Source organism: Peromyscus eremicus, chromosome 15 (assembly GCF_949786415.1).
Source record: "Peromyscus eremicus chromosome 15, PerEre_H2_v1, whole genome shotgun sequence".
Lineage (NCBI taxonomy): Eukaryota > Metazoa > Chordata > Mammalia > Rodentia > Cricetidae > Peromyscus > Peromyscus eremicus.
Window position 1 is genome coordinate 32,214,692 of NC_081431.1, and position 13,690 is coordinate 32,228,381.

A 13,690-nucleotide genomic window follows, 5' to 3' on the forward strand; every position below is an offset into this window, starting at 1 on the left:
CATTTTTTCTCTTAACATCTTAGAGAAGCAAGAAACAAAAATACACACTACTGGCACCCCTCCCCCTTCTAGTCTTGTGACAAGAAACCAGTGATAGACCTCCAGGACCAAGGGCAGATACTGGGCCATGAAGCCTTTGCAGGGAGGGAAAAGTAGTGGGCTATCTTCACCAGCCTTGCCCTAGTCACTGTGTCAATGTCCTTGTGTGACAGGCTGCCCCGCCCTGCTTGGTCAGGGCAAGTGGAAGACAGACACCTACAGGCCCATCTGGCGCCATTATGGTGAGCAATTATATGGTGGAGAAACGGGAGAGAAAAGCAGAGTGGTTCATATGCTGTGGAGAGAGACAGAAATGAAGAAGTGAAGACGGTTGAGGAAGAGGCTGATATCAGTGGCCTGTGCTGCCACCTGTGGCCATAGTGATGTTTGGGTCTGGGCTACTGCCAAGGGCCATGTCTGGGTCCGTAGCTCTACCACAGTAAGGGTCTGTATGGATGTTCATGGGTCCTGTTACCACTGAAGGCCAAGCAGATGCCTGGGGTCTGTGTGGCCACCTGTGGCCATGTTGGATCTAAGAGCCATGCTTTTACTGTGCCGTGCTGATCTGAGTGGCCCATGCTGCTACCCTGGGCCATGGTGATGTCTGACCTTGGCTGCTGCTGAGGACCTTGTCTGGGTCCATGGTCCTACCACAGCCAGGGTCTGTGTGGATGTCTGTAGCCTGTGTTGCCACAAAAGATCACATGGATCCTGGGTTCTGGGCTGCCTACCTGTGGCCATGTTGGTGTCTGAGGGCCATGTAGCAGCTGGGGCCATACAGATCTGGGTGACGTGCACTGCCACCTAGGGCCATGGTATCATTAGGCCTGAGCTGCCCAGGGCCATGTTTGGTTCACAGCCTAACCACAGCCAAGGTCTGTATAGATATCCATGGCTCCTGTTACCACTGAAGGACATGTAGATGCCCAGGGAATGGGCTGTCATCTGAAGCCATGTTGGTGTCTGAGGGCCATGCTGCATCAGGGCCATACTCACCTGAGTGGCATGCACTGCCACCTAGGACCATGGTGACATTGGGACCCGAGCTGCCCAGGGTTATGTCTGGGTCAGTGGTCCTACTGCAGCTGGGGTTTGTGTTGATACCCATGGCCTATGTTACCACTGGGGCCCATGTGAATCATGCATGTTGGAATCTGCGGGCCGTGCTGAGCCGACCCGGGGGCCCTTCACTTGCCCTGGGAGATCTTGTCCTGCCCCTTGCTGGCTGCTATAGCAGGAGAGCTGACCCTGCCCAACCTGAGAGCACTGGCTCCACCCCTCAACATGAGTTCAGGAGAGCTGACCCTGGTGGCATGGGCACAGGAGAGCTTGCTTGGCCACTCATGAGGAGAGTGGTCCCAGTGGAGGCCCTGACTGACCAACTCAGCTACCACTCAGGCCCACATCCAGGCTTTGAGTTGGCCCACCCCAACATCTACCCTATCTATGACTTGCTGGAGCATGTGAAGGGACTGGTTCTGTGGAACCAGAGCTGCAGGATCTCCATGACTTGGGGCAATAGTAGGATACCCCAGAGGAGGTTTAATGAGGCTCCTGTATTGATGGTGTACCAAAAGCCAGAGGCCTTGAACCAGATCAACACTTCATTGCAGTGGACAGTTGCAGGTAAAGCTGTTTGGACAAAAGGGCACATACTGTGTGACACACTGCAGCTCCCAGCGCCAACTGGACAAATGAAGAGGTGATGGAGAGGCAGGAAAGACGGAGGAGCAAAGGGTTTCTTTTTAATTAATATTTTTATTTTTTAAATTTTCTTTTCTGGGGGTGCTCCAAAGGTGAAGGGTAGATATGGAGGGATTGGGAAATGAGTGGGATTGGGGTACATGATGTGAAATTTCCAAAGAATCAATAAAAAATTATCAATAAAAACTTAAAAAAAAAAGTCCTTGTGCCTTGTGTCTTCTCATTGTCTGGTTTGGTCTGCTCCAGATGGGCCTTTTCTAACCATTGCTGTGTGGAAATACAGAGGCTTGAGACCTGGTGCAGCTTCATGGAAAAGGGCAGTAGCCTGTTCCCTGCCTACAGTATAGGCTGGTGAGAGTTTCAATTGGCCCTGTCCATCTTTTCAGTCTTGGGAAGGAAATGCATCGAGTTTGAGGCATAAGTCACGGGACTTTGTTCTCTCTGTGTTCATCTCTTTTGGAAAGTCTGCAGAAAAACATGGCTGAAAGACATGCATGCTGAGTATTCTGAGTTCTCTTATTTGCTAGCCTATAAAATATTATTAATAGGCCTGGTATGTCCTCCAAGGAGGTAAAACTGGTTTCTGGAGGAATCTTCCATTTAAGTTTAAGTAACAAATGTGTACACCAAATCTGCTGATACACCTAAATCTATGACATCCAATTTTAAAAGGGAATTTTTTGACAGGGGAAAAATCAAATAATGTTTTCATAGCGAGGTTGCAATGCAAAGCGAATTACAAACACTAGCCAAAAGCAAAGCATCTCTCACTCCCTCTCCTGCCTGGGAAGTGTCAGGTTGGTCCCCCTGACTTGTAATGTTATCACCATCGCAGGTTCTTTCTGATGTGTTTTCTCTGCTTTGGGGCACGTGGCTTCTATCTACAGCATCGTCCTGCCTCGCCTCACGGATATGATTACTGTCGCACTGCAATCACAGATAACCGACAGGAAGAAGAAAGAAGAGGAAGGGCAAAGAGCATGTCTGGGCGACTCAGACTCCGTTACAGGAACCATGTGATGTCACTCAGCAGTCTCCAAAGACTTCTTACTGTGCAGAACACAGTGAGGGGCACCGGGTTTGCAAGGCCGTCTGGGGGATCCTGGCCGACTGATTTATCAAAGTTAGGCATGTTGCCATCCCCAGGGAAATTTGGGTTGTGTTAATAAGAAAAGAAAAATGGGCATTGGCTAGGCAGCTAGCAGCCTGCTTAGCGGTCTCTCCTGCCATTTATTTTCACATTAGCTAAACAGAGTAAGGTACGATGTGAGGTTTGGGGAAAACGTGGTGCATTTCCGTTTTGAACTAAGACTTGCTAGTCTGGTGCTAAAAATTCGTAACTAAGCCATTTTTCTGAATGACAGTACTCTGGTGGGTAAAGCATAGTATTTGTAAGCTGAGGACTGTCTTCATTCGGTTCCTAGATCTTGGATACGGAAACTTGACATTCTACATGCTTCAGTGGGAACTATCGACTCATGATTAATTGGGTTGATGAAGATGTATCACTTAGAAATTTTGAGTTTTGTGGATGAATATTGTTTTTTGGATACAGAAAAGCAGCATTCTTTCAGTAGTTGTATTCTCATGTTTTCCAAGTGCAGTGATGTTGATAATTGGCACTTCATACAGTAACTAGCATCAGCAACATGTGATCTTTTACAAGTAAAAAAGTGCTAACATCCTTAACGTGGTCGGTAACGTATGTGGGGGATGGAAACTGCAGTGGAAATTTTCCAAAAATATCTGTGGCTCTTGGCGTTATTACTTCCTACAGTTGAAGTGACATTGTAGTGGTTGGCAAGGCTCCTGGATTCAGGCACGCCAACACAGAAGCATTTACCAGCACATTGTGTTCAGTGGTGGAATTAGGTTCAGGACCTCAGTGCTTCTCGGACAGAGTAGGTAGTGTTTAGTACTAATCTGCTTGTGTTTGCTTCTATCTCTGCCTCTTTCTGCTCTGCACCAAGGCCGAGGGGACAAGTGCACAGGAGTTTCTGAGAGAAGGCAGAGATTTTTTCCCTGCATTATTTCCTTCTATAGCTCCTCTGCTTTTTAGATTAGTCAGCATGTCTTGCATATTTGTTGAAATAGAAGGTTAAATGAAAGGCAAGGAGCCCTCTACCTGCGATGTCTTTAAGGAAGTATTAAGAGAGAAAACATTTCGTATGTGATGCTCAGATTTGGTTTTCATTCTGAAGACAATGCAATGACTGAAAACCTGGAAATGATGATATGGGATTTATGCTGAATTCAAGGCTGGCTTGGACAGTGCTCAACTGGGTTCAGAGAAATTACTTAAGAGATTATTGTAGTCTACTTGTTGGTTACCTGTAGTGATTAAAAGAAGAAAGGATGATTGAAGAAATGCCAAAAAGGCATAGCAGCAAGACTTAGTGACCGATTTGGAGCAGGTGACAGAGGCCTATGGAGGGAGTCTGGCTTCCAAGTACTGCTTTTCCAGATGTATATGGATTCAGATGATGCTGGGGTATAACCAGAAATGAAGAAGGAAAAATATGTTGGGTGATAATGAGTTGAATTGTTGTGATATTGATTCAAGACATCAAAGTAGAGAAATCTGAGAAGTTAGTGTGATTATTATTATTATTATTATTATTATTATTATCTGTTAATTTTGAGTCAAGGTCTCACTGCACACTACATATCCTAAGCTGACCTTGAACCCATAATTATCCGTCCTTGGCCTCCCAAGTGCTAGAGTTACAGATGTATGCATTGTGTATCATATGGTGTGATTTTAAAAATATAGTTTAATATAATATAATGTAATATAATAATATAATATAATATAATATAATATAATATAATATAATATAATATAATATAATATAATATAATATAATATGATACTGAGCAAGAGCATGAGAGAAAGAGAGGTGGTAGATGGTAATATTATCTATAACCAAACCTTTCTCTTCCTGAATCTTGTGTCTTGATTGGTAGACCACTGTGAGATTTATCATAACTTTTCCACAACCCTATATTCCACATTAAAGCAGCCATTAAATCCTGCCATTTAGTTTTTCTTCCTATCATTACTGTCTTGGACCTAACTCCCGTTATCATCTTGAAGATTGGCCAATGTCTATTTTCCTAATATTACATCTCTCCCCTTTTCAACATTCTCTATTCTTTTCTGTAATGCATATCTGATAACTTAACCCCCTCCCCCAGTCTCTGTTACTTTCATGGAAACAAGCACACACAGCCCTAAGGAACATTCTGTGGTCCACTTCCTTTTCTGTCTCCTTCTGACCATCAATATTTATAGTTACTTACTGTTCAATTCTACACTGGTTTCCCAGGCCTTTGAATTAAACTGTGGAATGCCTCCTATTTCATGTTTCCTCTCTGAAATTATGTCATGCAAACAGAATAGATAGTAGCTGCTCTGTGTTGCTCCTGTACTCCGTGCAGAGCTTATCTATAGTACCTGCCGTGCTTAGTCTCGTCAATTCTATGTAGTTCTCCTTCAAGACCAAGCTTACGTATCATGGAATCAGCTACAGGAATTAGGAGCGTATAAGTTATAACTACATGTTTAGTGCTAAAAAGGTGCTAGACATTTACTTATTAAACAGACAATCTGGTTAGTGGTCACTTACCTCTCTGTTGAAGGAACCCATCTCTATACTTATTTGATGTCAAGAAGGAAAACTTGTGTAAGTTTCCTGCAGACAGTAGCTGTGGTCTCCTTTTGGGGCTTCCAAGTCCAACCATTACCCATTGGAAAAAAAAATAATATTTCTTGGCAACTAAATTTCTGAAAAGGCTGGTAAGAAATGCTATAATTCTGTTCTTTATATAGGATGATGGAATTTTTTTTTAAACTTTTTTCTTAGGAATAATGAAAGTAAGAAAAGCATGGACTTACTGTGAAAAAACATATGCAAATACTGGATAGACTGGTGCTTGATTGATGTGTGTATGTGTGGTTTATATGGGTCTCTGGCACCTCTTATCTCTCCATATGTGTATATTAGACTATAATAAAGAAAATACTTGCATTAAATTAAAAGTACTACTAAAGGTACAGCCATTAGCTCCTCTACTTTAATGTGGTAAACTCATCTTCCCATAAGACATGCTTATGAGACACAAAAAGCCAACTGTCTATTGCACAGAAAAAAAAGGAAAATCAAGTGGATGATTGCACTCAGTGGCTAATGAATTATTCAAGATTGTTTGTGTCAGTGCCTGCCTTGGTTTGGATGGAGGCAGGGATAACAAACCGAGTGTTCCAAACCACTGCAGCTGGTCTGCACCAAGAGGGTAGTTCAAATGGGGGCCCGTGGTGCCTTAGCTCAAATTCAATTCATAAAGTGATAACATTTTATAAATAGAGATTTAGGGCATTTTGCAAGAGAATGCTACAATATTAGGGGGAACACATTATGGCCATAATGTAGCAATAATTATGACAATATGGATGTGAATTTTTATTGTACTTGGGTTTTTGATGGGCTGTCATATGCTTCATTTCATTTAAGCCATATGATCTGGTTTGTAGTTAGAATTACTTAAACACATTTAGAGAAAATTTTGCCTGTGCAATGGTGGAGCTGGTATTGAAAAAAGTATTCCCTGTCTTTCTTTTGATATCCTCAGCTCACACAACAGGAAGGTTCTGGGCATATGGTTTTAATTTTGCTGGGTCATCAGAATGAGATGCATTTTCAGGGTGCTGGATTGACCACCCACTTCTTTATTAGAGAGAGATTTTTCTCTGGTGGTTTATTACACATCAGAGGCTCCTGTGAAACAGGAGAGGATTCCAGTTAGACAGATTTGGTTACCCAATGTCTTCATGGTTGGTGAGAGTACATATCAGAGACAGGGCTGTGAGTAAGAAGCAGGCTGGATGTCTGAATCCACTTATGCCTCATAATGTAATATCAGGCTTGATTGATTAAAAAGAAGAGAAAAGCATTAGTATATCAGTGAGTTTACTTCATCCAGATACCTGAAAACTGTTAGTTGTTGAAAGTGTTATATACACTCTATTTTACGCCAATTATTTCCAGTAGAGTTGCTGCTAAGTCTAATCCTGCAAAAGTTCAGCCACAAACATAAGGAGAAATAGGATCCTGTGTGAGGGTATAAAGTCAACATCTCATCCATCCTCCTTCTTTCCCTCTATTCCTCTTTTATTGAAGAAAATTTCAGTTTTTAACTAGCAGTATTCAGGCATTTCTCTTTGGCATCTGTAAAGCTTAAAACTTCATTCACAGAAACACGGATTTTTTTTTTTTTCAGCGTTCTACTCTGGTGTCTTGTTTTCCCTTCATTCATTTTGACTTTCAAATGAACTTCTTCCCTTCTGGTTGTAGGCATAGAACACAGATGCTCTGTTCTGTGCTTTTGTTTCTTTGTTTGAGGCAGAGTCTCCCTGTGCAGCTCAGCTGGCCTTGAATTCAAGATTCTCCTGCCTCACCTTTCTTGGATATACATGTGTACTACTATGTGTAGTCAATGTATTTTTTTATTAATAAAAAATACTATTTATTTCAAATGGCATTTTTTTTAGTTCAAACACAAACATCTTTTTCATTTTCCTGTATTTCAGCAGCATATAGTAACTTCAACTTGGGGCTAAGGAATATGTCATTAGCTTAGTTTAGGGACTGTTCATTATGATGAGCTCTTTTAGAATATATTTTAGTACTTGCAAAACAACAGTTATAAAAGAAAATTAGCTTAATTTTATCTTCATGACTCTCCACTAAGAGTATCAGTGTCTCTGATGGCTTGTGCTTTGGAACACTTCCTCTGACCTTTGTCCATTTCATAAGTCATTGTGCACTGAAACTCATTGTGTTGAAGCTTTTTCTGAAGACTCTGTGTCTTCCACATACCAGTGTGCCCGTGGAGTTGTTGAGCAAACCCTGGCCAACGTTAGGATCTCCTGGGAGTTACACTTCTTCGCCCAAGTACTAGGAGTACACACCATTGAGGCTGGGTCATGGGTGTCTGGAGTTCTAACTTTTAGATGGTCCTTAAACTTCATTTTTGAGAAAGACTGAGTCATTGAGTCAGTTTATTTTGAATAGAATTCTGTAACATTCTTTCTTCAGTTATGGGACATTCTAAAGCTGCATAAAAACTGTAGGCAAGGCCTGAGGCCAGAGGATGGCAATTTCAAGGCCTGTCTGGGCTATAGAGTGAGTTCAAGTTCAGTATGAGAACTTAATGAAACCCTATCTCAAAATAAGAAGTGAAAAGAAGGATGCAGACATATATAGCTCAGTGGGAGAGTGCTTACACGATATATCTGAAGCTCCGAGTTCAATCCCCAGTACATAACAGCATTCAAACAAAACACCAACACAGACAAAAGGCTCTGATGCAGGTGGTTATGAAGTCTTTGACATTGTAGAATCAATAATGATGCATGTGATGCTGCCTATGTAATTTAATGCAATGCTCTCTTTGCTGCAGGTTTATTAATGTGGTGTATTCTATGTTAACATGTCATTCTCAACATGATCTTTCTCAAGAATCTCCTACTTAATAGGAACAATAAGAAAAACTCAAATTGCAATATTTTTTTCCTAGTGTTAATTTCTATTTTATTTATTTATTTATTTTTACTTTATATGCACTGGTGTTTTGCCATAGGTGTTAGGTCCCCTGGAACTGGAGTGACAGACAGTTGCAAGCTGCCATGTGAGTGCTGGGAATTGAACCCCAGTCCTCTAGAAGAACAGCCAGTGCTCTTAACCATTGGGCCATCTCTCCAGCTCCCACTAGTGTTAATTTCTATGATATAATAGTTGCTTCCATTTGAGACCACATTTTGTCAGTCTTTTTATTGATGAACAATTTCAGGGTACTTAGAAAATACAGTTTAATTCACCCTCTTCATAATGGCCAGCATTTGATGGTGTTAATATTGATGTTGAAGCCAATACTGATTTTGCAGTTTTCAGAAGTTCTGGGATTAATTTCAGCATCAGACCATTTTTAAAATTAATGTAATTTCTCTGAAAGTGAAAATGAATGGGCAACATGCAGAAACTTAGGCAAGCCTTTATTAACCCTACCTAGGTAAAAGAGTGGTACACTTTAGTGAGGATATTATGCAATAACAGATCAGTTGCTGACATAAGCTTTCTCTCTGAACTTTGTAAATACCTCTTTCATAGATGGATCTAGTTTTCTTCAGACAGGGAAAACATTGAAAGACTGGAGATTAGAAGAATTACCATGGAGCCCAACTTAAAATCCCACAATGCCTTCATCTATTATTTCTTGTTTGCTTTCAGGGACTTTCTTCCTCGAGGCTCAGGCATCGTAACCAGACGACCTCTTGTACTCCAGCTTGTCACCTCTAAAGCAGGTAATTAGTGAAGACTTTACTGTGGGGATGTGCGCACCCCATGGCGATTGTCATTTTCATTCCTGGGCACTAGATGTAGCAACAAAACCACTTCTACAGCCACTCTGGTATAAGCAACTGCCTGCATTTCTCTCTAGAATGCTCTCCTGTCCATTATTCTTTGATCCCTTTGATTACATTGAAAGGAAGTCTTGCATGCATATAAAATTTTAACACTATTTTCCTAGGCCAAAAAGATACTTGCTTATTGTAATCCATCTATATAAGTTCATAGTATCAGATTATCATGAATGCTCCTTTTGTGTGTACTCTTTCTGCGTGTACGTATATTATGTGTGTGACTATTTTGTCATAAAATTAACCATTTAGGGAACTAGAGAGATAGCTCAGTTTTTAAAAGCACTTCCTCCTCTTTGAGAAGACCTGAGTTTAGTTCCTGGCACCCACATCAGGTGGCTCCAACCACTTGTACCTTCAAGTCCAGGGGCTCCAATACCCTCTCCCGACCTTTGTGGATACTGTACTCACACGTACATACTCACACCCCCACACACACGCATATAATTAAAATGAAAATATTCTGTAATGATCCAGTTTCTACTCATAGACAACCAACTGTTGCACACCATTTGTCTAAAAGACTATTCTTTATGCCTCATATGTTCTTAAAATCCCCATAAAAATTTTATTTGCTGTATCTACATTTGGATTCTCAGTTCTGATTAATTGATTGCTATTTCTACTTTTGTACCAATACCATCTTTGCTCTGTGCTAGTATTATTTTTGTAAATTTAGAAAGTGACATTTCTAGTTTGTTTGTTTTTTTTTTAAAGATTTATTTATTTATTGTGTATACAGCATGTATGACTGCAGGTCAGAAGAGGGCACCAGACCTCATTACAGGTGGTTGTGAGCCACCATGTGGTTGCTGGGAATTGAACTCAGGACCTCTGGAAGAGCGGTCAGTGCTCTTAACCTCTGAGCCATCTCTCCAGCCCCCTAGTTTGTTGTTTTTTTTTTTTTTTTTGGTTTTTCGAGACAGGGTTTCTCTGTGTAGCGTTGCGCCTTTCCTGGGACTCACTTGGTAGCCCAGGCTGGCCTCGAACTCACAGAGATCCACCTGGCTCTGTGCTGGGATTAAAGGCGTGCGCCACCACCGCCCGGCTAGTTTGTTGTTTTTAAGACCATTTTAGCTACCTTGAATTCTATATTCTGCATGAATCTAGAATTATCTTGTTTTATCCAAGAAATGTGAGATTTTTTTTTAACTCCTGAAAATCAATTAATGTAATGCAATTAATTAATGTAATTAGACTTAAAAAACAGCAAACCCCACAGGATCATTTCAGTAGGCTCAGCTAAGGCATTGCACATTCATGCAGAAAAGTTGTAGTAAAGTAGAAATTAAAGGGTGCTTCCTCAGCCTAACAGAGATATGAAAACTCCTTTATTAGCAAACCTACACAAAAGGAATGCTTTCTCTGTAAGGCAGTGCTTCTCAACCTTCCTAATGCTGTGACCCTTTAATATAGTTCTTCATATTGTGGTGACCCCCAGCCATAAAATGGTTTTCATTGCTACTTATAACTATAATTTTGCTACTGCTATCAATTGTAATTTAAATATTGTTGGAAATAGAGGCTTGCCTGAAGGGTCGTAACCCACAGGTTGAGAACCGTTGTTCTAAGCTGACTAAGGTAAGTATGTTTGCTCTTATCAATTCTATTTGACATTGTCTTGGAAGTTTTAGTCAAGGAAATTTACCAAGACAAAGAAAAAAAAAGACTTCTAGATTGGAAAGGATGAAGCAAAATGTCTATTTGCAGATGGTTGATGATACATATGGAAAACATGAAGGAATCCATTAATAGGCTATTAGAACTAGTAAATCCATTCCAGAGGTTGCAACGTTCAAGATCAGTATGACAAATTCAATTATAATTATGTCCACTTGCAATGAGGAATCTAAAAATGAAATTTAAAAACCAGTTCCATTTACATTAGCATCAAAAAGAGTACACCACTCAGAAATAATTTTCACAAAAGAAACTGGAAACAGGGGTTGGGGAAATGGCTCAGTGAGTAGGAGTGTTTGGTCTGAAGGAGGAGGACCTGAGTTCAAATCCATAGCACCCACATAACACTGAGCATGGCTGCATGTGATTGTAATCAGACCTGGGGGACAGAATCAGGAAAATCTCACGAGATTGCTGAGTATCCAGCTTCTTGTTCTGTGAAAAACCCTGTCTCTCCAGCTGAGTAGGATTATGTTGTGTATATGAAGCACATTTTTATCATCACTGATGAATGTCTAGGCTGATTCTAACTCCCATTATCATACCAGAATGGTGCAGTAGCTGCATGACTGTTCTGGGGGTAACCAGTCATCACACTCTTCCTCTGATTGGATTTAAGGCTAACTTGATAGGAGGGAATTCATACTTGATACTGTAGACCCAGTCTAAACCCATGGCCGAGGGGGCCTTAGGCCCAAGTCAGGAGCTTAGTACTGTCTAGATTGATACAGTGCCAGTCTGCCCTCTAAACATCTATATTTGTACCCATAGACAATTGCTGCTCTCAGCCTTAATCAGAAAAGCTTCACTTACCAATGAATGGTGGTGAATGCAGAGACTTCTGGAGCTCAAAGTGCTGAGAATAAGTAGAGTTTAACTGCTCAGTCCTAAACAGAACATCTGCATCACCCTCTCTAAGGTTGAGGGACCATCTCTAAAAGGGAGCAGACAGAGTGGAGAAGCTAGAATACAGAGGAAAGGGATGGAAAAATGCTTCGTTTTGGGGCCTGACACAGCCATCACAATCATGATATTACAGCAACTATGGCTGCCAGTACTGAGCTTGCACAAGACTGAGGCTGTCAATAGTCAATCATGGATTTGGGAAGGGTGCATGGGGTCCTACTGTTCACTACTGGATCATTGGTTACTGATGGATTCTGGGTGAGCACAGTGATTTTCTGAAATTGTACACACTGGTGAGTCCACCAGGCTCCAGTGGATAGTTCTCAACCTATGGCCATACAGATAGATGGTCCTAGTTGAATTCAGTGCGAAACAAAGCAATATGAATGTGGGAGAGGGACTCACAGAGAAAAGGGGAGAATAACAGGATGGGAAGGATGCGAAAGGATCAGAAGGCAAGAGTAATCCTAACACATTATATGTATGTATGAAATCATCAAAGAAAAACTTTAATAAAAATTAAAACAAAACAAAACAAAAAGCTGGAAGGAAGCAAATTTGGGTGTGTGCTCACTGTTGATTTGCTTGTGACTTCATGTTGTAACCAAGACCAGTTATTTAAATACAGGTTCCTCTTGAATGGTTCATTCAACAAATACTTTTTAAAAAATATACAACATAAACAAGACTAGAAAATAGAAAGCATAGATCAATATAACAGATAATTTTATTATACTTTATTTTGAAGATTTATTTTTATTATATTTTTAATTTAATATTTTGATAACTTTACATGAGTTCTATATTTAAATCATTTCCATCCCTTCCTCTCTCCCTTCCAAGTTCTCTTATGTCCATCTTCAGATTCATGATCTCTCTTCTTTAATTATTTCATCCTAACCAAAATAGTTAAATCAAGAGGAGACCTCTAACAAATATGGAGATTGGAAAGCCTTCCAACTAAAAACAGCTCATATTCAGATGGAACCACAACAGAGTTGTACCACACTTCTTTTTTTTTTTTTTTTTTTTTTTTTTTTTTTTGGTTTTTCGAGACAGGGTTTCTCTGTGTAGCTTTGCGCCTTTCCTGGGACTCACTTGGTAGCCCAGGCTGGCCTCGAACTCACAGAGATCCGCCTGGCTCTGCCTCCCGAGTGCTGGGATTAAAGGCGTGCGCCACCACCGCCCAGCTTCTTTTTCTTTTGTATCTCTTCTTCTTCCTCTTCTTTTTCTTCCTTTTTACAAATGCTTCTTAAAGAATTCTGTGTGCCACCAAGCAAACTTCACTCTTACTGTGGAGCTTCTTCTTACTTACTGTGCTCCTTTTTCTTCTCCTCCTCCTCTTTCTTTTTCTCCCTCTTCTTTTTCTTCCTTTTTACAAATACTTCTTAAAGAATTCTGTGTGCCACCAAGCAAACTTCACTCTTACTGTGGAGCTTACCATTGAGTGAAAAGAAACAAAAATAAATAAAAATAAGTTCACAGAATGAACAAGAAATGGAACCAACTTATGGTGATATTTTATTTGTATTAAAATGTTATTTATATGTTAATAAATAAAGTTGCTCGGGGGTCAGAGCTATTAGCAAGCCATAGGAAAGCAGGGCAGTGGTAGCGTACGCTTGTAATCCCAGAACTTGGTAGGCAGAGCTAGGTAAGTCTCTGTGTGTTCAGGGATACAGCCAGTATTGGATACACATACCTTTAATCTCAATACCAATCAGAAAACCTGGAGGTCTATACAGACAGGCCATGACGAGGCAGTCATGTGGTTGGGTTTACAACCAATGAGAAGGCAGAGCAGAAACTCTATATAAAGACTTTAACACAGGAAGTAGCTCTGGTTCAGAGAGGTAGGACCACCGCAGGAGGAAGGGTAAG

General features: G+C 40.7%; 1 protein-coding gene across 5 annotated transcripts in view; it reads left to right on the forward strand.

The window, feature by feature from the left end:
• Dnm3 (dynamin 3) overlaps positions 1 to 13,690 on the forward strand; it is a 489,100-nt gene that overhangs the window by 68,384 nt on the left and 407,026 nt on the right. For all 5 annotated transcript variants that reach the window (XM_059280851.1, XM_059280854.1, XM_059280855.1 and 2 more), the window contains exon 2: positions 9,033 to 9,106. In XM_059280851.1, coding sequence (XP_059136834.1) covers positions 9,033 to 9,106 — 74 coding nt within the window. The remainder of the gene's footprint in view (positions 1 to 9,032; positions 9,107 to 13,690) is intronic.